Source organism: Podarcis gaigeae (genome assembly GCF_964106915.1).
Source record: "Podarcis gaigeae genome assembly, chromosome: 2".
NCBI lineage: Eukaryota > Metazoa > Chordata > Lepidosauria > Squamata > Lacertidae > Podarcis > Podarcis gaigeae.
The window spans coordinates 69,195,534-69,220,783 of record NC_139679.1 but is presented as its reverse complement, the minus strand read 5'-3'; the positions used below and the strand labels follow the sequence as shown (position 1 = coordinate 69,220,783).

The 25,250-nt window shown below is 45.6% G+C and overlaps 2 protein-coding genes across 4 annotated transcripts in view; one reads left to right on the top strand and one right to left on the bottom strand.

Moving 5' to 3' along the window:
• FAF2 (Fas associated factor family member 2) overlaps window positions 1-12,755 on the bottom strand; it is a 30,656-nt gene extending 17,901 nt beyond the window's left edge. The window contains exons 1-2 of one of the 2 annotated variants that reach the window (XM_083726301.1): window positions 12,642-12,755; window positions 7,863-8,055 (exon numbers count right to left, since the gene is read on the bottom strand). In XM_083726301.1, coding sequence (XP_083582427.1) covers window positions 7,863-7,865 — 3 coding nt within the window. In that variant the 5' untranslated portion in view covers window positions 7,866-8,055; window positions 12,642-12,755. Of the gene's footprint in view, window positions 1-7,862; window positions 8,056-11,727; window positions 11,871-12,641 lie in introns of those variants that run through there. The other variant, XM_083726302.1, reaches the window with a different exon arrangement.
• CLTB (clathrin light chain B) lies at window positions 6,506-18,875 on the top strand. Of its 2 annotated transcripts, XM_083726330.1 has the most exons (6): window positions 6,506-6,876; window positions 9,202-9,248; window positions 15,366-15,483; window positions 16,567-16,678; window positions 17,578-17,631; window positions 18,451-18,875. In XM_083726330.1, exons 1-6 carry the CDS (start codon window positions 6,693-6,695, stop codon window positions 18,620-18,622), a joined length of 687 nt encoding a protein of 228 aa, XP_083582456.1. In that variant the 5' UTR covers window positions 6,506-6,692; the 3' UTR covers window positions 18,623-18,875. The 2 variants fall into 2 exon arrangements, with proteins under 2 accessions (XP_083582456.1, XP_083582457.1); XM_083726331.1 differs by lacking the exon at window positions 17,578-17,631 and having other exon boundaries at window positions 6,513-6,876.
• The last annotated feature ends 6,375 nt before the right edge of the window (window positions 18,876-25,250 follow it).

The window sequence follows — 25,250 nt, the reverse complement described above, 5'->3', positions numbered from 1 at the left end:
GTTTATAAAAGTGGGGCTACGAGGCTGGTTTGAAGCAGCAGCAGCAAAAGGTCAATCTTCTTAAATTCCTCCTTCCCAGCCCAAATCATGCAATGCACGCACGAGCCTTGTGCGATACCGACACCTTACGCTTGGGCTTTAGAATCTTTACGCTAAAGGGGACGGGGAGAGTTTTTAAAACACGTGCCAGGTGGAACACAGACACAAAAAAGGATTTCAGACTAAACTCGGAAGCTGGTTGTGCGCGCAAGCCAATTTCTACGAGTCTGTGATCACATCCATGTGTCACATTTGCACGCGCCCGCATCTGGCTTCCGGTTTAATTTGGAATCTCCATTTTACACCCTGGATGCAGAAGAGCCACGTGGTTGTTTGCCAGTGAGCGAAACGCAAGGGGTGTTTGCATTTAGTGCGGTGACAGCGCATTGCATCCGTATCAGATACGTTTTGCAAGGGAAATCATGCAGCACTGCCTGCTTTTAGCGGAACAGCGTGTTGATTTTGAATAATGTAGGCATGGAAGCAGATTTAAACTTGAGCCAGAACCCATCCCTACAATCTGCAAGGAGGCTTACAATAATATAACAATTTGCATCCACAATAACGCAGCAATGCAGAGTAAAACAGAGATAAAATGGCACTAAAAAATTAAAGCAACTTACAAAAGGATAGAAATGCCATTATGGCAAAGCTTGAAGTCAGTGCTACTAGGAATAAAGGTGCTAGGAGAACTTCCCAAAGGAAGGAGTTTCCAAGCTAGGTGCCACAATAGAAAACAAAGGGGAACATGTGGGTCTCCTGGTGTGGCTGGACTCACATGAACTTAAGGTATTATGGACAAAGGCCAAAGTCTCAAGGATGGGAGTTGTAGTCCTGCAACACCTGAAGGGCCACAGGTTCTTCATCTTTGAATTATTCAGATTGTACAAACTGCCAGACTTGGGTGAATGCAGTGGAGCTTCTCCTATCCTGTCTCCTTAGCCCCCCACTCCACCCTCAACATTAGCTCTGGAGGGTTGGAATGCCCTCTGGAACAGATTTTTGAAGTGGAGGGGGGAGGACAAGAGGTAATGAAAGTTCTATTGTGCCTGGGGAACCCCACTGGTGCAGCACTGAGGGTGTATGAGCTGCTGTAGGGGGAGAAGATGAAGGGAAAATCCTGTTGTATGAGTGGAAGTCTTTTTCCACTGACACAGTGCCACTATTGGATACAGCACTATGCCTATGGTGCACACACACTCATCCATTTCTGCCACTCAGAATGAAAAGACTCACCTTTCAATGATTTGCCTTAGTTCCAAGTTCCTTAAACAAACTTGGACCTAAGTCTTTGCTATTGCAAGCATATGTTGTGATATGAGCAATATCATACCCTCCAACATTTCTCCAATGAAAATAGGGATGTCCCATTCCATAATAATAATTTTACTATTTATACCCTACACATCTTACTGGGTTGCCCCAGCCACTCTGGGCGACTTCCAACATATATAAAAAACATAATTAAACATTAAACATTAAAAAACCCTTCCCTATACAGAATAGCCTTCAGATGGCTCAGGGGTTGGATAACTCCATACCCTCCAACATTTTCTCCAATGAAAATAGGGACGTCCTAAGGAAAAGCGGGACATTCCAGGATTAAATCAGAAACTGGGATGGCTTCTCTAAATCGGGGACAGCCCTGGAAAATAGGGAAACTTGGAGTGCCTGCAATATTTTACCTGTCTGTTTGGGGTAGCTTCTAAAGTTCTGGTTATGAAAGGTGAGCTCAGGAGTTTGAACTGTAGCCCCACCTCCCCGGGCAGAATTTCAAATGCCCTTTATTTGCAAGTGTTTATTGCTTCTTTGTGGGAATATTAAAGTTTGGCCAAGGGGCACAGATGGCTGCACCATTATATATCTGCATTATTCCTCCTCTCCCTGGACTCAGTGGCACATGTGGGTGAGCTGGCACCAGATTATCAGATGCCTCTTGCAGCCCATTGGCTCCCTTGCCTAGACCACCTGGCCACTCTTGCTGTCAGTTTCTGAGAGAGTGAAAGCTTTGTGTTCTGTTGATGTTGAATTCAGCAGAAAGGGGAAAGCAGACAGAAACTGAACAGCAGCAGCAAACAGAACAACAACAAACTGAACAGAGAAAAGAGAGAGGAGAGAGAGAAGAGGTCATGCAGAGGAAAAAAGTTAGAAGGAAATACTAAATTTAAAATGTGACAAAGTACTTAACATGCATTGCATTTCATGTTTGTATTGCTTGCATTGCCTAAAAAATGATAGGGTTTTTGTAATAACTAAGATTTATGAACGTTGTACTGAACATATAATTTTTACAACCTTGATTGGGGCTGGCTCGTATTTTCTTTTTCTTTCAAATCACCATTTTCATATGATTAATGTTGCAGTGTGGTTCTCCTGAGTTAAAAAGAAATGTAAAAGTCAGATTAAGAAATTTTAAAGCTATGCACTCCTGGTCTATTAAGGTCAAATGACTTGTGATGTTAAATGCATCTTTGCAAGTAATGTGCACATTTTTAAAAAAGTAGTGGTGTGGGGTAGGGTGATAATGACCTGAATCACAGCAGATACAGAGGGAAGGTTTAACCCATTCCTCCCCTGCCATGTTATTGACAAAACATGCTCCTCTGAAGCTACTATTTGAATTGGGAAGAAAGCTTCCATTCGCATCAGTACCCTTTATTTATCTGAAGCCAGACAGTCATCTTGATAAGCAAGTCAAGGTGATCTTGGAGTGGCTCATAAAATCATAGATCTATAGAGCTGGAAGGGATCCTGGGAGTCATCTAGTGTAACCCCCTGCAATGCGAGAAACTAAACTAAAGTATAGTTACTTCTGTTGTGACTGCCAACATTTGGCAGAGGAAAAATAAATAAGTTAATTCACCTATATTAGTGATAGGGGAATCAGAGGTTCATAGTGGGCAAACCAATTGAAAGTCATTTCCATGAAGCCTGGTGGCCAACTAATTTTGGAAATTGTAACTTCTATTTTCTTATAGCTTAGGAAGTATCCTTTCACATTCTAGTATTTTTAATTTAGATCATTATTATCATCTTTATCATGATGATGATGCAGTGATTTTTATGGTTTGTGAACTAATTAAAATTTGTCCAGATGTTGATTGCTTACATTTAAAGCACATCCCTCCCCCCCCCCAAAAAAAAGAATCATGGGAACTATAGTTTATTTTCACAGAGCTACAGTTCTCAGCACCTTAACAAACTACAGTTCCCTGGATTCTTGGGGTAGGGGAATTTTCTTTAAATGTATTATGTGCATATAACACATAACATATGGTGCGTTGGCATCAAAGGGTGCCATTCACTAGCTGTCCAGCACGTGAATTGATAATTACATGACTGACTGCATTTTTTGAAAAATAAAAAGCTAATCTTTAGTAGTAATTAACTACTTAGAGAGTTCCTTGAAAGATGGCAGCAGATGAGGCCTGGTGATATTCCAGAGGCCCTGTTATAAACAAAATCCTACAATATATTGCCACTGATAATATTTATGTGTCACAAAATAGGCCACCACTAGAGGTCAGTAACATACAACTGTCATTTAATCTTGCCTGTAGCCAGCTATGCCTTTCAGAGCCGTGATGTAGAATGCATACAAAGGCGTGTGTAAGCATATCATTACTGAGCACCAGTGCCTGAGTTGCAATCCAACACTGCAGAGAAATAACACCATGCATGTGGGATTCTCTATAGATGCAATTGTGGAGGGTTTCATTAACTAAGCATAGGGCAATCAATATATGTCCTGCACATCACAATTTATGTACACGGATAAGCTGATCTATATAATTCCAACATTTGTTTACAAAAATAATAAACAAGCTCATAAAAAGGCCTTTTCAGTTCCCTAAATTGCAGAAAACATGACATTACATGCTAACACACCAGGTGACTTGTGGAGAGGGATGGCAGGCAAATATCTGAGTTTTTCTGCCACTAAACTCTTGATGATAAGCAGCAGTGAAGTTCACTGGGCTGGGATGTCCCCACATGGAAACAACTGACTGAGCCAATTTTTATCCAGTGGCTCCATTCCTCTGCTCTCATCCTTAATGCAACAATCAGAGTGGCTACAGAACGGCTACCTGCCATTGCTCTCCTCCTTGATTGAGCAGTGAAGTGCAAAGGCAAGGACAGTTTGGAAGAAAAGAGCACCAAGAATGTTTTAAATCAAATTACACCCATGTGGTGTAGTGGTTAGAGGGTTGGACTAGGACCTGGGTGACCAGGGTTCGAAACCCCATGAAGCTTGCTGGGTGACCTTGAGGTTCAAATGAAGAGGGAGAAGAACAATGTGCAGTACGTTGAGCTCCTTGGAAGAAAGGTGGGGTATAAATGCATAGGGATGCCCTTGTAGATGGTCTGGTAACTGCAGCTGGTGCAGAATCCAGTTGCTTGGGTTTTGAGTGGTGTTATGAAAGGGGGTCCTATTTCACTGATCCTTATTGAGCTTCTGAACCCAATTTAGGAGTTCATACTGGTGAATGAAGCCTTGGACATCCTGGGAACCAAGTTCTCAATGGAACGCCTCTCCAAATATCTGCTGGACTGAGCTTTCAGATCACCAAGGGAAGTCCTGGTTGTGGTCCCACCTACAACAGTGGTTCATGATGTGAGGGCATGATTTTATGGCCTTTTAATGTTTTATGGGGTGCATTTTTATTGGATTTTTGTGTACAATGCCCTGGTGGTATAGAAATGAAATGAACAAATAAGATAGACTAGTGCAAAGTTCATTGAGTTGAAATAAGACTATGAGATGGATTCTTTGAAAGATATTGTCTCTGCCTTATACATTAGCCCCTGCAGGTAAGTAAGAAATAGGCTGCTTCTCATCCAAATGGCCCGGAGACTGGGCTTTCTTTGCAGTGGCTCGTCACCCTTGGAATGCCTTCCCCCTGAGGTACGGCTTGCCATAACACCAGTGTCGCTTCCTCGGCAGGTGAAGACACATCTCTTTGCCCGGACTTTCAGGGGTGAGTGGGGTGTATTGCATATTTGATTGTTGGTTGCTGCTGGTGGTTTTAACTGTATCTAAATTCTGCATTTTGTTTAATGCTGTTTAATTATTGGGTTTGGACCAAGTACATTTCTACCCTGAGACCTTTAGGTGAAGGTGGATTATAACTATTTTTAATTAAATTAATTTATACAGCGACGCCCAACATGGCATTAAAAGCTCACGATTGGGGGTTCGGGTTTGTTTTTTCCTAGCACATCACTAGAATGAATCTCTGGCTTCGTTAATATTGTTGCGTGACACCCCAATATCTGAGTGGTGAGAGATTCTAGGGGTTTCAGGCACTTACCCAGAGTTTGTGTTTCCTTTTGCAAGTGAGGCACAGCAGACACCGTGGCGTCTTTAGGATATATGGTTTATATGTACAACCTGGGCCTACAATGGAGGGGCTCACAGTATCAACACCCCAAGACGATCATGTTGTTCCCATAGCTGCAGTCTTGGATTCAAACAGAAAGCAAACATTAGTCTATAACATTGCTCTCCTTTCTGCAGATTGCTGCTTTCCTTCTAAGTCACATCTTTCCTAACCTCTCTACTCTAAACTCTGGCTTTGTCTGTTGAGTAATGGGGCCCTATCCATTTGCTGTCTAGCACAAGCCCTTTAATCCTTTATTTCCTTAAGGAGGTTAACCCGGCTTGATTAACTATTAACACTTGCTGAATCCAGCAATTAGAAGTGCCTCCTACTCACCTTAACACCCCAACCCTTGATTAAATTCTAACATTTACTGGATCTGGAGATTAGAGAGGTCTGGCACCTGCAAACTCATAACACTACACTGCCAAGTTTCTCTTTATTCCTGGTTTCACCTACCAAGGAATCTGCTTTTTCTTTTAAGGACGCAGACAGGCCTGAGTGACAGCTGGACTTTATATTCCCATCAGCGTGTGTGTATGTGTCTGTGTCAACTACTTTTTGTCTCTTCCTCCTCCTAACCAACCTTTGGAGCACACCAAAACCTGCAAGACACCCAACCGAGCTTCACTGGAATGTCTGCTACCTTCCCTAGCCCAGCTGCAGATCCCTTGGCTTTCACCATCCGCCATCTTTTCCTTTTAGTTTCACTTCATAGCCCGATGAAGAGCTCTGGAGAATTTTGCAAGCCCAAAAGCTATTTTGTGCCATTTTGGCCTAATCAAATCAATTTTGGGCCTAGTTGCCCTTATTGTCTGGATTTTGGAATTTCCAGAAGGGCTGCAAAAAGTGACTAGCCAAAAATAAGTCCGGCGGCCTTGAGATGCCATCTTTTGCCGCCGTCACGATTGCTGGCAAAACTCTCCTCGGGCGGAACTGCTCTGATTTTCGACGGCGGCGGTTCCGCCGGGCCAGCCCGTTGGCAAGCAGGAGGCGCCGCAGTGCTTCCCCCTCGCGGCTCCGGGGCTCCTCGGCAGCCTGGCTGGTGAGGTCACCTCCCTTCGCCCGTCCTCTCGCGGCGAGGCTCCTCCCGCCGCCGCCCGACGCCGCCGCCGCAGTGACAGCTGAGCCCGGGCTTCCTCGTCGCTCGGCGGTTCTCTGCGCCTACCTTTGCAGCCAAGGAGCGCCGTCGGCGCAGCTGGGGTCGCCTGCCCGTCGTCCTCGAGGAAGGAAAGGGTCGGGAGGCGCAGCTGGCGCGGTGGGGGAGGCAACATGGCTGATGATTTCGGTTTCTTCTCCTCGTCGGAGAGCGGAGCAGCCGAGGCCGCCGAAGAGGACCCGGCCGCCGCTTTCCTGGCTCAGCAAGAGAGCGAGATCGCGGGCATCGAGAACGACGAGGGCTTCAGCACCGCCGACGGGGCCGCGGGAGGCAGCCAGGAGGCAGCCGAGGCGCCGGGTGAGCCGGAGCGGCGAAGGGCAAAGAAGCGGCGCGCGGGCCTGCGCCGAGATGCGGCGGGCGAGCCGGGCTTCTCGGGGGTGCGGGCGGGGGAGGCGCCGCGGGACACCTGCTTGGCATGCAGAAGGTCAGGGGTTCGACCCTGCTGCCAGTACCGCCGCTAGATGGACCAGTTGCCGGACTCGGTGCTGGGACAGCTCCCCGTGTTTCTGTGCATTCCTCCTCGGCCTGGGTATGAAGATGAAGCGGTGGACAGAAGGCTGGCTTGGAGGGAGCCTCTGAGGTTCCCCTGCCGCTCCTTGGGGTGGGAGAAGAGGAAGTGGTACTCCCTGTCCGCCATCCCGAGGCCTTGGCCGTCAGCATCCTGGCAGAGATGTCTTTGCCTCTGCTACAAATTATAACTTTTGGTGCCCTCTTTGGTAGAGCACTGTCCTCCTTTTTTTTCTAGCTCAGCCCTTTAGGTCAGGAAGCAGGTGTGCTTTGGATTTGGGACTCATAGGAAGCAGAGGCCTTTTACTCTTCAGGACAACATCTGCAGCCACAGGAAGGGAATCAGAGTTGGGAGAGGTCTCAAAGACCATCTGGGCCAACCCTCTGCTGATGCAGATGCCCCATTCTACACCTAAGATCTTTGAATGGTTAGCATCTTTTGGCGAGGTGTGAACAGTTGGCCCAAGGCAGAACAGCCCTAGTGTGACCCACAGAGAGAGCTCTCACTAGTCTTCCTTGGCTGGGATGAGGCAGGCAAGTATTAGGCCCAAGTGCTAGGCTGGGGAGAGATGGTATAGAAGGAAGGGACCATTCTTAGGAGACAGGCCTCCTGAAGCTCAAGGCCGACTTTGGGAGGCGTCCTTACAAATGTTGCCAGACCAGATCCAGGCTTCCTGGGTGTAGCCGAATATTCAGGGTGTGTGCATGGTGCCAAGGAAAAGCAAGGGCATCTACAAGGAAGTGGTGTAAGGAAAGGAAGGAATAGGTTCTCTTACCATGGGAAAAGCACAAGGAATGCTGCCCTTTGTCCTTTGACTTACTCTCCTCCTTTGCCTTAGCTCTGCTGAGGGTTGTCAACTTTTTCAGCTGGCCTGCTCCTGTGCCTTTGCCATCAGCCTGGGTTGTGGGGATTTTCCACTGCTGGATCTCATTGCCAAAAAAGCTTCTTAATTTCTGCATGTCATGCTGCTGTTGAAAACAGAACAAGTGAAAAAGACAAGTCCATTCTTGGCTCTGCTTAGTCAGGAGCCCTGAAACAATCTTCTTCCCCAGCAAGAAAGTTGCACTCTTTAGCCAGAGTTACTGTTTTCAAAGGCCTTGTGAACTGAAAACACACTGCCCCCATTTGGCCTTTCCAAGCATGCTCCAAGTAAGCAGCCTAGAGTCTCAGAACCTGTTTAAACAGTTGACAAGGGATCTCCCGCTTCTTTGCAGCCCATTAAATACCTGGAGTCAGCCCCCTTCTTCTTGTGGACTGGCTGATCTCAAGTACTGTATATATTCTGTTGACCTCTAAACATGTATGGGATCAAGCTGCTGATTTGTTAACTTAATTTTGTTTCTTCCATTGTACATCCGCCCACTCTTTCCTATACTGTATTCCCACTATTTCCCCACATCAGTTCATGCATCTGATGAATTAAATTCTAGCTTACGGAAATCCATGCCCACAATTTGCACCTTCATCTAACCAGCTTTTCTTAGTAACATCCCACTGTTCCTTACCCTCAGTGCAAAAATTACAATGTCCCATTTAACTCAGTGGGGACCTATTTTGAAGTAAATTCCTATCATCTCCTGCTATCAGATTTGCTTGCAGTGCTGAGGAAAGGGGGCTTCTGGCTTCTAATAATTGCAGAACGTCTGATCTCAGCAGTTGCTCACAGGTGCCACAGTTACCAGGTCCTTATCCAATGGCTTAGAGATTAATGAAAATGAGGCACAAATTGATGGACTGGCTTTTACTGAGAAGGTTGCACCAAAGACTCTAACAGCAACCACAACCATTGGCTTGGCTACTTAGGACTTATTTTGGGGTGCTGGAATATAGGGGTGAGCATTCCAGATTCCTGCACTTTCTGTCCCCAGATTCTGAGACTCTGGATTTTCTCTCTGTCTTCCAGCTTCCACACATTGCTGTGTTTACCTGTCTGTCACAGACCTCCCACTTTTGTAACCCAGTCAAACCATGAGGCAGAAGCTGGTCCCATAATATAACCCATTCCACCAGCCTTTCCCCAACCTGCTGCCTTCCAGATGTTTTTGGCTACAGCTTCCATTAGCTTAAGTGGCACAAATGGCTACTAACATGTTTTTATTTTTCTTCTTCTGCAGCTGATTTTGACAGCAATGGGGCCACCGTGAACGGAGACCTCTATCAGGTGAGATCCTCTGAGAGAAACTTGTGGTCTATGGGGCCAGTGAATGTAGCCTGTGTAGTAGATGCCCAGCAGGAATTACTAGACCCCCAGAGTTCAGAGCAGGTTCTTTGAGGCATGTCATCTGATACTATCGGCTTCTTTGCAGTTTTCTCAAAGAAAAGGGGACAGGTTTGTGGGTGACCTGGAATACTAGCCACCAGCCCTTCTGTTTCCAGTTGAGATTGGCTATAACATTCTCTTGCCCTAGAATAATTCAACCCTTGCAGCTGCTCATGGGCATCACATATAGCAGGGATGTGGATCTAGATGGGGAAGAGCCACAGCTCAGTGGTAGAGGACCTGGCTTTCTTTGCATGCTGAAGGCCCCTTTCTCAATGCACAGCTTCTCCAACTAGGGCTGGGAATGTCCCTGGTCCTGGAGAATTGCTGCCAGTCAGTGTAGACAACACTGAGCCAAATGGACCAAAGTCCTGGAAGTCAGAGGCGTTCGTTGTCTGTCTGTGGGTTGGTTGGATTTTGTTTTGTTTTGTTTTAGTCTTGAAAAATGAATGGTTATCTGGTGGGCACATGTGGTTCCTATGTTGTGCTGCTGTGATTGCTACTGATACGATGGCTGAAAGAATGGTTTTGTGCTGTCTTTTGCGTTCTAGTCAGATGGTGCTCCATAAGCGCACCTTCTCCCTCCACACGGGCCCTTTAGCCTCCCGTTTCTGCTGACATTAGCCTCCAGTTGCTTAGCGCTCTTACAATGCTGTGTGTGGGCAACCACTTACAAGCTGCCAAGGAGGAATTCAACACGCGCTGCCCTTTCGGATGCCATCCCACACCATGACGTAGGAACAAGCCAAGTCGGCTCGGGTAGACAGAGAAGCAGTGGCTGTTGTGGAGCGCTTCACTCCCTCCTTGTTGTGGTATCGACTTGCTTTATAGCAGCATAATCCCATTGGAGATGGGTAGACTTAATTAGATTAGCGGATTCGGGTGCGGGTGGAGGGTAATCCAATAGCCTTGCTCTACACAACAAGCAGCAATAGTTGTGAAGCTGAGAAAGCTTTGCGCTTAACTGCAGCCACCTTTCGCTCTCCAACTTGAACCCCCTTGGAGTCTGACTTTTGATTCTGGAAAAGCAACCCACCTATCTTTAGGAACATAGGATGTTGCCTTATACAGAGTCTGACCATTGGCTCACCTAGCTCAGTGTTGTCTACAAAGACTTGCCAGAAGCTATCCAGAGTTTCAGGCAAGGAATTCCCCCCTACCTAGAGAAGCTGGGAATTGAACCTGAGGTCTTTTGTATGTGGAGCAGATGCTCGACAGCTGAGCTATGGCATTAGCTTCTCTTACTTGCTTCCAGACATAACAAATCAAGATAACAGTTTGTGGACCCTAAGCTTTCATATAGCCGGAGAGCCAGCCAAAATAGCGAACTCAAGGTTGTAGAGAGAGTTTGAGGCATGCTGGGAAATACTTGTGGAATTATATTGGAGTGACAGTGCTAACATCTTAATAACGCTTGCATGCACATCTGTCAAAGCATGTTTACAATTTGGAAAATAGTCCAGCCAGACTTTTAAGGCAGTCTTAGCCAGTTTCTTCAGGCTGGAGGTGTGGATGTGTTCATTTGCACATTCCACGAGGGACACCAGTTTTAGGGCTGGAGTAATTTCCCTTAAAGAGCCTAGGATTTGAGGGGAAAGTGTGGAGTCCTCTTGTTGTTACGGGAGAAGTAAGAAGAAAGTGGTGCCCCCAATATAGAGCTGATTTAATGCAAACCAAAACTCTAGGCAACAACCTGTTGGCCAGGAGTGCCAACTTGAATAAAATATTGGGGGGCAGGTAATCCCTGCCCAGCACAATCCATCACATGACAAGGTGCACACACACCAGTTGAATTGACAATGCCCATCAACTTGGGTGGCGGCTCAAATATTTAATTGGGGGAGGCACAGAGTCCTCAGCCTCTAGGAGTTGGTATCTATGTTGTAGGCTGCTGGGTGGCAGATAAAAACTTCCTTGAGGACTAGATGCGAGTGCAGCCTTTTTGCCACACCCCACCTCATCTGATTTTAATGTTTCCCTTCCTATGGCTGCTAGCCATGCATCACATTTCTCTCTAGTGACACATTTCTTGTCTTTACCTCACTGCCTCTCACAAGAGACCAGGTATGGCCAATTCTACCCCATTATCAAATTATTCCTGCACTGCAGCTTTGTTGCAACTACAGATGTTGCAAGAAGGAATGGCAAACAAACCGGGAGAATTAGATAGGCTAATTCTGTAGTGCCCCATGAAACTTAAGGGGAAAGCCCCTTCTGTGGAAATTCAGGGGCAGCCCAGAGCAGGAAAGAGCACCCCATCCCACAAAATGGTAAGGCTGCACAAGTTATTCTGGCACAAGCGCTATCAGTAAAAATGCAATCATAATAAAATAGCCAACAGCTTGTTGCCTTTTCATGACACTCGAGATCAGGCAGCCACCTCACATTGCCTAATGGTGAGGTCAGCCGTTCCCTCTTATAGTGGGATTCTTTCAGCTTTCAGCCAGTCCTGTCCCTGCTTGCATACCTTGACTACTGAATAGCTAACTGTCTTCAGGTATCTGTTCCAGAGAGCTAGCTGTGTTAGTCTGTTGGTGCAAAAATGAAGAAGAATCTTGTGGCATCTGTGGAAAAGCCTTCAGCATTTTCCTGAATTGGCTGTGAGTTCCTATCCCTTCACCCCCTAAGGATTTTTGAACTGTTTTGGCCATGGTGGCTGGAGCTGAGGGGAGTTGGAGTCGAAGTACACCCATAAGGCCACAGGTCACCCACATCCCTGATGTAGTGGGGGGGGGGGACCTCTGCCTGGGCGTGATCTGCATTCTCACGAGATTCAGCCTCCACCTGCCACCCAGTCCCATTTATCTTTTTATATCACATAAAAACTTTTCAGGGTACAGTTCCTGACTGTAGTAATACTGTTCCTGGACTGAACCATTTAGAGAGGTGAAGGGGATGCTAGACTTGAACCTTTCTCCCTGACCCACTAGCTTTTTTCATTGGGCAAGACTCTGTTGTTGCTTTGAGGGGAGGGAACTCTCATTCTCCTTCCTCCTCACCTTCAGTGGCCCGGTCCACAAACAAATTTATCACTTGATTTGTGTAAATTTGGTCATAGAAATTTGTTTTCTTTTTGAAAAGGAATCTAAAATTCAAATAAACGCTTCAATTGATTCTGATGTTTGGAATGAGATGGAAAGGCTAGGTGGGAGAGCTGCTTCACTGAGAGCCAGTAAATAATCAACTGCAAGGAGTCTGACTGTGGACCAATAAAATGTTGTATGTAAATGGAACCGATACTGTGGGCCTTCTCAAATGCTGCAGCTGGCTTATTTAATTACTATGATTACTAGCCTTTAAATAAAGGTGACCACTTCTAGCACTTCCCGCATGATTTCAGCTTGAGGCTGCAGTAATTGCCATGACAATGGCCCTGGGTGGTATCAAAGTGGTTTTAGAGCCGATTGAAACAATTGCCCGGCTAGGATCAGAGAAAGATCTCCTCAAGAAGGCACTAACCTTCTCAAGACCTACTGTGACATCAGAGGGATGACATCACAGAGGAACAGCTTGCAGCCGTTCCTCCTTAGAACTGTAGGTGCTTGCCTGTTGCACAGACATGAAAATCACGTTGGCAGCGAATAGCACGTTGGATAAGGCTGGGCAGGTACATGGCTAATGAAGGGTTTCTACTGGGCAGCATAGGAGTGTAGCTTTTAGAAGGACCTGTTCCTATAAGCTTATACCAGACTAGCTTCAAGGTGCTGGTACGTACTGATGCAGAAAACCCTATGCAGCTTGGGTCTAGGATACCTAAAATGTTGTCTCACCCCCTACATACCCAATTGATCATTGCAAAAACCATCCTACCAGGCGATTCATTCCACATGGTGTTGGAATTGGGCCTTTAGTGTGCAGCACCTACCCTTCAAAAGTCCCTCCTGTTGCATATTGGTCACCTTCTCTATTGTCTTTCAACAAGTCTTCTGAAATCTTTACCCCAGTTGGTATCTCTCTTGGAATTGAACTGATTTTAGGCCTGTGCTGTTGTTCTAAGCTCTTTTTATATGTATGATCACTTTTTAAGAATTGCTTTTATTATTATTATTATTATATATATATAAAATATGTGGCGCTGTGGTCTAAACCACTGAGCCCAGGGCTTGCCGGTCAGAAGGTCGGCAGTTCAAATATCCACTACGGGGTGAGCTCCCGTTGTTCGGTCCCAGCTCCTGCCAACCTACCAGTTCAAAAGCACTTGAAAGTGCAAGTAGATAAATAGGTACTGCTCTGGCTGGAAGGTAAGCGGCGTTTCCATGCACTGCTCTGGTTTCACCAGAAGTGACTTAGTCATGCTGGCCACATGACCCAGAAAAACTAGGTAAAGGTAAAGGTAAAGGTACCCCTGCCCGTACGGGCCAGTCTTGACAGACTCTGGGGTTGTGCGCCCATCTCACTCAAGAGGCCAGGGGCCAGCGCTGTCCGGAGACACTTCCGGGTCACGTGGCCAGTGTGACATCGCTGCTCTGGCGAGCCAGAGCCGCACACGGAAACGCCGTTTACCTTCCCGCTGGTAAGCAGTCCCTATTTATCTACTTGCACCCGGGGGTGCTTTCGAACTGCTAGGTTGGCAGGCGCTGGGACCGAGCAGCGGGAGCGCACCCCGCCGCAGGGATTTGAACCGCCGACCTTTCGATTGGCAAGTCCTAGGCGCTACTGTCTGCGGACAAACATCTGCTCCCTCAGCCAGTAAAGTGAGATGAGCACCACAACCCCAGAGTCATTCGCGACTGGACTTAACTGTCAGGGGTCCTTTACCTTCTTTTTTAATGTTTTATATATGTGTAAATCACTTTGGGATACCTCATGGGAAGCAATTTGTAAATGAAATAAATGAATAAATAAATAGTACCATAATTTTCAGGCAGTTGTGCTAGGACTCTTGAACCTTCTTCACAGTTTCCATTCTTTTCCACCTTGTTCACAGAATGGACCTTGGGAAAAGGTTGTTTATATTTGCTGGAGAACTAGGATTAGGACTTCACCATAATTTGGTGCAAGACTTTTCATGCTGCTTCTTATTCCACATAGATTTGTGGTTGACTGAGACTACGGTGGGTATGGGAGAGGAGTTCACTTCCCACCACTGGGGAACTCCTCTCTCTTGGGGGCCTGCATTTGGGTTGGGTCAAAGAGACAGGTTAGGGATGTACACCCTACTGCTCCACAGCTTCCCCGACAGAGGTTGTCTTGGCCGTGGGTTGAAGGAACCCGGAACTGTGGTTTTGGGTGAGTTGCCAAAGTTCTCCCGAGTTGGCAAAGCTCATTTGATGTCAAATCCACATCAAAATAGTGCCTTTAGGGTTGGTGGCCCTGTCCTGTGGAATACTCTGCCAATAGAGATGCAGCAGGCGCCTTTTGTTTCAACCTTTCAATGCTTACTGAAAACTTTTCTATTCTGCCTAGTTTATGCAGGCAATTCAGAATGCATATTTCCATAACAGTTAGTTGATGGACTCTTACGGCTCAGTATACCTGAAGGAGCGTCTCCACCCCCATCGTGCAGCCCGGACACTAAGGTCCAGTTCCAAGGGCCTTCTGGCGGTTCCCTCACTGTGGGAAGTGAGGTTACAGGGAACCAGGCAAAGGGCCTTCTTGGTACAGTAGTGGTGCCCACCCTGTGGAACGCCCTCCTATCACATGTCAAGAAAATAAACAACTATCTGACTTTTAGAAGACATCTGAAGGCAGCCCTGTTTAGGGAAGTTTTTCATGTTTGATGTTTTGCATTGTTTTTAATATTCTGTTGGGAGCTGCCCAGTGTGGCTGTGGAAACCCAGCCAGATGGGCAGGGTATAAGTAAAAAATTATTATTATTATTATTATTATTATTATTATTATTATTATTATTATTATTTTATTTATATTGTATGTGTTTTCATTTTATATTGTATGTGTTTTCATTTTACATAGATATTATTGTAAACTGCTTTGATATATTTTATGATACAGCGATACATAAATGCTTTTATGAATAAAGAGAGCCTGGATCTCACAAATTGTTGCTTTTGCTTAAAGGAATCCAATGGGCCCACGGATGCCTATGCAGCAATTGCTAGAGCTGACCGGCTGACACAGGAGCCTGAGAGCATCCGCAAATGGCGAGAGGAGCAGAAAAAGAGACTGCAGGAGTTGGGTAGGAATGAGAAGGAGCAAATATACACTGTACAAATGTCTGTTTTTTGAGGGGCAGACAGAGCTGGCCCAAGCTGTTATGACATACTTTGTCAATCCGGCTCCGTCCAGGTGCTGTGGACTACAACTCCCATCAGCCCCAGCCAGCAAAGATGTCTGAGGCAGTGCTGAGTACCCAAGGCCAGTCAAGTTATTTGGGCACCAGAGGCAGAAAATTGTCCCAAGTGTCTCTCTCTTCCATGGCTATAAAAATACAACAAATTAAAATAAGTAACAGTTTGACACCCCAAATCAGCTTTCTCACTCTGGATAATGGGAGAGCCAGCTCCCAGGAGCAGAAACCAGTGAATAATGAAATGAGGGGCAGGAGGATTTCATCAGAGAAAAGGCTACAAGAAGGAACTTTAAAGGGTAAAATGAAAAAGTCATTGTAGGGCTGTAGAGGGTTGCGGGGGATGAAAGCCACTAGGATAACAGGGACACAGATGTGGCTGGGGCTGAGGGAGTTGGGAAACATAGAATAATTAAGAAGATGGCAATGGAACCTAAAACATGCAAATATAGTGAGAAGGCAGTAGGGAAAGACATATACATTAGGGGTTCTAGACAGAATTTTAGCCACAAGCTTCACCTCAGGAGAGCTATTTTCATGGGGCTTCAGCTGGATATACAGAACTAGTAGGCCTCCTTCATAACACAGAGCCTGACTAGTTGGGTGTACACTGATTTGTCTCCTAGTGCTTATGTTCCTCCCTCAATTCCACTTAGTCCACTGCCTGTGTGCCCACATCTTTGCCCTTGTTATCTGTGTTCTGAGACTGCTTAGAGCAGCACTTGGGCTATATCTTGTGAAGGGGCTCTTCCATATTGTTACAGCCAGCAGCTCCCTGCCTCAGCTTCCTTCCAAGGGCTGTGGGAAAAGGACAGCAGCTCACTGGTACAGCATCTGCTTAGCATGGAGAAGGTCCTAGGTTTTATTCTCAGCATCTCCTCAGGGCCAGCTTTGTGAGGTGCTGGGCTGCGGCTGAGACTTGTCTCTGTCGCCATCCTTCTGCCCAGCAGTTATGTGTCGTTCTCCTTTCAGATGTGACCTCCAAGGTGTTAGAGCAGGAATGGCGTGAAAAGGCCAAGAAGGACTTGGAAGAGTGGAACTTGCGGCAGAACGAGCAGATGGAGAGGAATAGGGCCAACAACAGGTATGACTGGGCGGGACAATAATAGCTCACTTCACTCCCAGCACCTGCCAAAGTATCAGAGCTTCCCCCGGGAGCCATAGCGCAGCCTGAGAAAAGGGACCTCGCTCTTTTGGCTCCCACACATCCCTGGGGGCAGGCTGGGTAAGGGAGCTTGGAGATAAAAACCCTGAACCGTATTTCTACCAGGCCACACCATCACAGTTGTGCAATAAATTTATATGGGCCAAATATAGTGGTACCTTGGGTTAAGTACTTAATTCATTCCGGAGGTCTGTTCCTAACCTGAAACTGTTCTTAATCTGAAGCACCACTTTAGCTAATGGGGCCTCCTGCTGCCACCGCGCTGCCGGAGCACGATTTCTGTTCTCATCCTGAAGCAAAGTTCTTAACCTGAAGCACTATTTCTGGGTTAGCGAAGTCTGTAACCTGAAGCGTATGTAACCCGAGGTACCACTGTAATGGATTCTGGTGAGAGTGGCTCACCAGGCAGCAAGACTGGTCACTCTTGCATTCAGATCTGCAACACACAGGCAAGCCTTTCCACATTATCTGCTGCATGACTTCAAGGCGTTGCCAGACTAGTTACTGCAAACATTCCTTTGAATCCCTTGCAGTCAATCTGAGATTTGGGTTTGCTGCTTCCTAGAAGCTGCTGTCTCTGTTTTTGTGGGGTTATGGACCATGCCAAATATTTCATCTCCATAAGGGGGCTGCCTACTGTCACTCCTAAGCGTTTGACTAATGAATCTCTAACCAGCCCATGGGAGCTTCCCCATGCCTCCTCTCCTGCTTTGTGTGATTCTGTTGCTCCTCCAAGGGCACTAACCCACCTTTCTCTCTTTAACTCTTTGCTGCCTCTCTGCTGTGCTGCTTTCTTCTGTCTCTGGGTCACACCGTAGGATTGCTGACAAAGCCTTTTACCAGCAGCCGGATGCCGATGTGATTGGCTACGTGTACGTCTCTCTATTGCTCTTTTCCCCTTTGGGTCCTTTCCTAAGTGGATCTCCTGTATGCGGCTGTTGGGCTCTATTCCCTAAGCTTAAGTTTGCTAGTTACACAAGAGCTCAGGTGTGCATTTGAGGGTCTCTTTGTTGCCAGACATTTTACAAGTGAAGAAAGGGCCTGTGCAAATGTTTCAGGATGGCTAATGCTGCATTGGTTCCTCCCTTTTATACAGAGAGTTTCCAGGCATATATTCAGAGCATGAGTGCAGCCATTTGACTGAATAGTTTCCCCCAGTTTCCTTTAGAAAGTCTAGTGCTTCTTTGATATTGTTGTACTCAGAGCCATTCCTATCCCAAGAGGGTTATGTGCTGTTTCTTTTCTTTTGAGAACTTCATGGGGAACTTCATTTGAGAACTTTTATTGCAGAAAAGGAAACAAATAATATTAATTTGTTTGAGTTCAGAAAGGTGAACTGAAAGCAACTTAGAAATACAAACATATTCCGAAATAACTTACACATAAAGCAACGAGACATTATAGCAGCTATAACAAACATGACACGTGAGGAAAGTGTTTCCATTACTAATTGTGCTTTGTGTTTCTCTGCCACTTAAGGCCGTTCCTTTATTGTTGATTGTTCTTTCCTGATAAGTAAGTGGCAGTGCCCTTTAATCTTCTTTTGATGTGAAAGGCAATCTATTTTCAATCTCCAGTTAACCAAGCAATTCCTCTTGGCAACCTGACTGGCATAGTACCATAGATAAGGAGGTGCTTGCCTGCTTCTTTTTCTGAGCCCTGACCCTTTGCTCGCTTGCCTCCTTCTCCAGGGCCTCGGAGGAAGCCTTCATGAAGGAGTCCAAGGAAGAGATGCCCGGCACCGAATGGGAGAAAGTGGCCCAACTCTGTGACTTCAACCCCAAGAGCAGCAAGCAGTCCAAGGATGTATCGCGCATGCGCTCTGTGCTGATCTCTCTCAAACAGACACCCCTGGCCCGCTAGCCAAGCTGGAAAGGGGCTGGGGGCTGGGCCGGGGGCCGGGGTGAGGATGCCGAGTTGCTCTTTGGCCAGCGGATTTCGCTGCTGCACAACAACAGGCTTAGACGGCCACCAGTAGGGGACACCAAAAGCATCCCACCCCTGCCCCTTCCTCTCTCCTCCGTGCGTTTGCGTCACTCGGGCCGAGTGGTTGCCTGTACCCCTCCTCCTTGGTTTTACTTTGCTTAAAGGGTGCATTGGTATCTTTTTCCACATATTTATTAACTGCGTGGTTCCTTGGGCAGCTGCCCTCCTTGGTTCACACACCTGCTGCCTTCGAGAAAGGTCACTCCCTGTTTTAGCGTCTGGGGCATTCACAGGCTTCCCTGGCCCCTGCTTATCCCATGAGACTTGGCCGGTAGAGTAGGCAAAACACATTTAACTTTCCCAATACTTTGTACCAGACCCAGGAGGCACCACTCAATTGGAGCCCAAGGCTGCATGCAGGATTCCCCAAGTTAGGGGCTCCGCTCTTGTTGCTGCTTACCCCCAGCAAGAGTGAGCGGTGACTCTCAAGAGTAGGTAGAGTGTTGGAGCTTAGTCGTGCTTCCGAGCTGGTGCCTGACAGGCTTGGCAGAGAAAGAGGAGGGTGTCGGCAAGCCCTGGGGAGGGGGTGGCGGGGAGGGATGTACAAAAGGGAGAGGGCAATGAGGAAAACTGATCTAAAGACTTGGTGTGCTGAAATTGTAATGGAGGGGCTGAACTTAAGATCTGTTTGAAGTCATGAAAGAGCTGCAGGGGGAAACGACAACAAGCCATTGTGCTAAGACTTGCTTCCACTGAGTGGAATGCTGTTTCTCCCCACCACCAGTTAGTTATTCCTGAATCAAAAGCCTGTTTTGGCTTAGGTGATGTAGAAGGGGAAGAATACAAGAAAGAATCCTGAGCACTTCCTTCATATTCTCATTCCCCACCTCTCTCATTTACATGCACACATGTGCCCCTCAAGGCATATTATTCTGTATTTGCAAAGGCAACACTAAGCACAGGGACGTGATATGGGGTTAACTGGATTTTCCTCGGAGAGATTGCTTCTTTCAGTTTGTGTGCTTCAAAGGGAAGGTAGATGAAAGCAGGGCAATTCTGTACTCATCTCCCATTAGGAGCTGTCTATGCCTTTTGGGCTTCTAAGCAAGCCAAGGTCCATTCTCTTACTGCCGCCACCCACAGTAAGTCAACACTCCCAAATCAAATACTGTACTTGAGAACGCATTCCTGTGCAGCTTGGAACAAAGTGCCACAGTATATCCAACAGAGCTTTCTTCCATATATATATATATATATATATATATGCACAGGATTGCAGTTTTAAAACACTTCACCAGCACAATCATGTCTGTTCAGAAGTAAGTCCCATGGAGTTCAATGAGGTTTACTGCTAAGTAAGTGGGTGTAGGATTTCAGCCTACACATTTGATTTGAAGGCTGATTTCCTTCTATAAAGATTCAGAGATTTGCTGGACACCTTATGGTGCAGCTGATGACCTTGCTGCCATTAGGTTTCCCCAGCCCAGGTAACAAACAAACAAACAAACAAACAAACAAACAAACAAACAAACAAACAAACAAACAAACAAACGTGGAGCTGAAATTACACTGAGACCAGTCCACTCTCCCAGTGCTGTGTGAAGAGTAAGTGATGATTCTGTAGTATTTGTCCCTTTCCATACTGCTGGCCTGTATCTTGGGCTCCTGCCGTCTCTTTATACCAGGAGAGGAGCCGACAGATTGCTCATTTTCCCATTGGATGTATGTTCTGCTGTGAGGGGCTGCTTGGCTCCTCTAATGAAGGTTCTTCACCTTGAGTGAATGTGAACCTAATAGCAGAAAAGCACAATGGCCACATGTGGCTGCAAGTGCGTATTTTGGAGTCTCAGGAATATATGGCCAGGGGGAGGGGGATCTGGGCTGGTTGTGCATTGTTGGCGAAGTTTTCAAGACCACAAAAACAGCTGTAAGCACAGAATACATAGATTATCAGGGTTCACCTCCTTACTTGGGCTGGCTTTGCAGGGAGCTGCTTTTGTGATTTGCTTATGTCCATGTATATTATTTAATGTGTTAAGGTCCTCGTGCGCTAAGCTCACCGTATCATTTTTGAACAGTGAAGCATGTGTATTAAAAAAAAGATCCACAGAGGAAACGGAACTTCCTATCCCAGGAAAGACAGTTTTTTCAAGGAGCTTTTGACAGCATTTGAATTTTCCACATGTGGACTGTCGCATCACCACCTTGCTCTTCAAAAATGATGTGATAAGCGTCGTGCAGGGGAAACGGTTCACAGTGTTAAAAAGTGGGTTGGTCTGGGCCTTGGCAGCTTCCAGAAAAAAGGATGTGTTCCTATGGGGAAAGGCAGCTCTTATAGGTAAAATGTTTAATAAGGTTCATGCTTTTCTCTAATCAGGAGCCCAACAGTTTTGGAAACAAACCCTATGCAGTACAACAACCTTGCAGGATCGAGGGAGCCTTGCGGTATATGCAGCTCAAAAAGCCTGCCCAGTCTTTGTCTGGCCAAAGATGCTTTGATTTGCAATATAAAGTTTGTGACAACTGCATTACAACTCTCTGTTTGGGGGGTGTTGTTGCTAGCTAAGAGAAGCGCAGACAAAACTATATCTCTTCACAAGGGTTTGTTTTAGAGATGTTTCCTTTTGAACAATCCACATTCAAGTTTATCTGAAGAGCTAGAGATGAGTGACAGATTCCAGACTGATGGCAGCTCCCTCTTCCACCATCAGCTACAGAGAACTTCACTGCATAGACAGCTGGGAGCATTAGTGGTCCGACCACTCCTCACCGTATCCTCTGGAAACCAAGCTGTTTGCTTTGTACCCCGGGATGGATATCTGCACCGGAGTCCAGTAGCAAGAAACAGCCCCTGCTTGGAATCACCCAGTCAGCCCAGAATTTCACTACTACTATGTCTGGCACCCCAAGTGGCGGCAGCAGTAAGCTGGGGGGCACTTGGGGGAGGCGGGAGCTTTGCCTGCAGCTGCTCTGTCCCCCAACATTACAATCTGTGACTTTGTTAAACCACCTATTATCAATAAACTGCCACTACTCCATTCACAGTTCAAGGAGTCACAGAATCTTTCTTTCCATGCTTCTTTGAAATAATGGGGGAAAATATTTGGGGCAATTAATATCCTAGGCCAAAGTTGGGAAGCATGGGACCCTCTGAGTTGTTATTGAACTACAAGACCTACCAGACTACCAGAACACCAACCATGCTAGCTGGGGCTAATTATTGGCCAGTTTGAAGGCCACAGGTTCCCCAACTCGGCCCTAGGCTGAAGCCTTGCAATCCTCTGTTATAGGAGGGAGATGACCATTTTGAATACCTTTCTCTGAAGCAGTACTGGGAGTTTTTAGACACGTAGAGACTGATACTAGGCAGTTAGTTGGAAGTTCCACTGTCTCCAGTGACAATTACTCTTAGGTAAGCATTCATGGTGTTGCTTCCTTAGACAAGTTCCACATAAGAAGCTTATAAAAGAAATGTCAGCAATGTTTGGGAGGCACACTTAATAATAGATCTTTCTTACTCCGTATTATATTAAAAAGTTCTAGCCTTGGTTTATAAGGCATTTATGGGGCAAACTTTTCTTAAGCAGTAAATACAGAATGTTTTTAAATGAGCCGTAGTTTTCCTATGTTCACAGACACAGATTTGAATTCCTTTTTTCGTTTTAAACGTTCTCTGAAACAAGAAGCTAAAATCCACTTCTTTAGCACACTCTAATTACCCCCAATCTTATGAAATAGAAGGTGGTTCAAGCTTATTAGCTTTTAACTCATCTTTTCAGGTGGGTACATTCTGTTACCTTGATGAAAAGTTGCTTGCCTGTACATTTGTCTAGACAGGTAGAATTATATCCACACACTTCACTAGAAAGAATTGTAATGCACTTTAAGAAAGCAGCTAACTACAAGCAAGTTTGTTGTAGCTAGTCTTAAGTGCTCTTGGAAATACCTCTTCTTTCCCCACTGGCAAATAAAACTAAACTTATGCACTCTGCATTGACAGTCAACAAAGCAACAGACTGCATTTAATGTTTGTCTGTCAACATAAGCCAAGCATATTTTGGGCATAGGCATAAATAAGTTATGTTCTACATTTCCTTCTGTAAGGCACTGAGCATCTCTCTCATAAAGTTGGAGTAATTCTCATTTTTAAACATCACTTAGTTTGTTAAAAAGACAAGAATGAATTACTGCTGGTGGGGCGGATGAATCTGTAAGACAACTCTGCCCAGACATCTTGCTTCTGACCTCTGCACCCTGAAATTTTGTTGGAAAAGCTAACAGTTCTGATACCTCTGCCTTTCTGCTAATTCAGGAGAAGCCCAGCCTCCTGGAGAATCTAAAATTCTTAACGTCCAAGCAGCCATTGTGACGGAGGAGCTAGGAGGAACAGGGCTAAGGCTAAACATTAAAAGCTATCAACTAACACTGCCCCATTGTAGTTGCAATCGTTTATTGCAGAGTTCTTATTTTGTGGCTCCAAATAGTAAAGCCAAAATAAAGATCAGCTTCAGTGAAAGGATTTGGACTTATTAATATACAGAGAGGGGCATACAGCGTTGTTACTTGGTGGCAAATTCTTTGACTTAGTGCTGGTTGCTCATGCCTTTAGACTCAGGAACTGCTTTTGCTATGTCAGTATCTGCTTATTTATCTACACAAGACTAGAGTTTACAGGTGGCCATTAACACCTCACAATACAATCTTGTACACCATAACATACCAGTAGATACCATTAGATGTATATATTAGATGAGGAACCTGTGGCCCTTTAGATGTTGATGGACTACAATTCCCATCATTCCTGGCCATGTTGACTGGGGCTAAAAAAGTTGAAAGTCCAACAGCATCAGAGGGGCAACAAGTTCCCCATCTCTGTTGGTAGGGAATTGAAAGATACTCTGTGGACCTTCAGATGTCTGCTCAACTATAACTCCCATCAACCCGTCACGAGGTTGAATTGTAGTCCAATGGCGGGTGGATGACAGGTTCCCTATCCTTGCTGTAGGCCACTGTCTATTTAGCAGGACTTCTGAGGAAACACAGTGCTCTACTGAGAGTCTTAACTTCAATGGGTATTGATAGCTTTAAATTGAATTTTAAAAATTCAATCCAGTGTATAGGAAACAGCTGCCACAGAATCCAGGTCCAATTAAGACCAGTTCTCAAAACAGATTGAGCTGTAAAAGAATCATGCTGGCACTATTACTTTGGGTGATGACAAACTGAGAACAAGTAACAAAATATTGGGTGTAGTTGCAGAAAGAATAATGGAAAGCTTTTCTATGAAGGTCTTTGTTGAAAACTTATATGCTTCCCTAGTATTTCCACAGCACCTATTCAATTTGCTGGGCTTATACAACACAAAATAGAGGTTGCCGCCAATTACTCCCAAAAATCTGAGAATAGCATTCTGCATATTCTTCTCTGATGTCTCTTCATCCAGTATCAAACTTCCCATCTAATGAAGTGCATCTTCTACATGATTTCGGCCATATAGCTCTTGAATGCAAAGTGCCCCATTTCAATCTATTTTAGTGGCATCTGTTTTTCCTTAGCGACTGGCATGAAGAATTTGTTCATAGAATAATTTGTCCTCAGCAGATCTGGCAACTAGGCTAAACCTCTTCCTTCTGCGTACCAGATTTCCTCAATCTTAAATTTAATTACCAGTCGGAAAATGTAAACAAACTTGATTCTACAGTGCAATAAGTGGACAATCAAAGAGGTTTTTCTGAAAAAAAAATAGTTAATCCTGTAATAGCTTAATAATATATCAACAGCCTTATTCAGCAGAGCAAGCTGCCAAGAATCTGCCTAACATGGCTTGTCTTATAAGTCAGACTGTTCCAGTTTACTAATGGTTATATCAGAGCAAATGAAATGCATTCAGTGGACAGCCATCACTATACTTAACTCATTGTTATGAAATAATGCTTTGGAAATAAAGTTTTTCCACTCACTCCACTTCATGTGTCTTCAAAACTTCATGTGTCCAAAGATGCCCAATTGCTTTATTTACATAACCCATCTTCCAGCAATTTGCATCAGCCATGTTTACATCCTTTTCTTATTCACAAACCGTGCAGCATAAACCATAATCAAGAGTTCTAAACAGATCTACCCAAAAATAAGTCCCACTGAATTCAGTGGGACTTACTCTAGGGTAAGGGGGTAGATGGTTGCAGCCCAAGTCATGTATCCATTTCCATACCCAGGCTTTTCAAGTCATCAGCCTGAATGTTGGGACTGAGTTTTGATTAGCAGGCCCTGATATAGGAGGAAGAAGAAAGGGGGGTGGGTGGAAGCTCAGTGGTGGGAACCTGGGTTGGAAAACCTCACCTTTTTACCCCAATGCCAGTTACTTCAGAGCTCCCCCCCCCCCCAGCTTCCTGCAGAGCAGATAGCCTTAGTGGAGGCAGAATAGGGGGTGGCAGCAACTGAACAGGAAGGTGCAGTCTTGTCGCCTAGAAACAGGTGCCATCTTTGCAGATGGGAGCAGACTCCCCTCTCCTCAACGGAGTACACTTTTGGAATCCGGACATGCATACAAGGCAAGCAAGTCTCA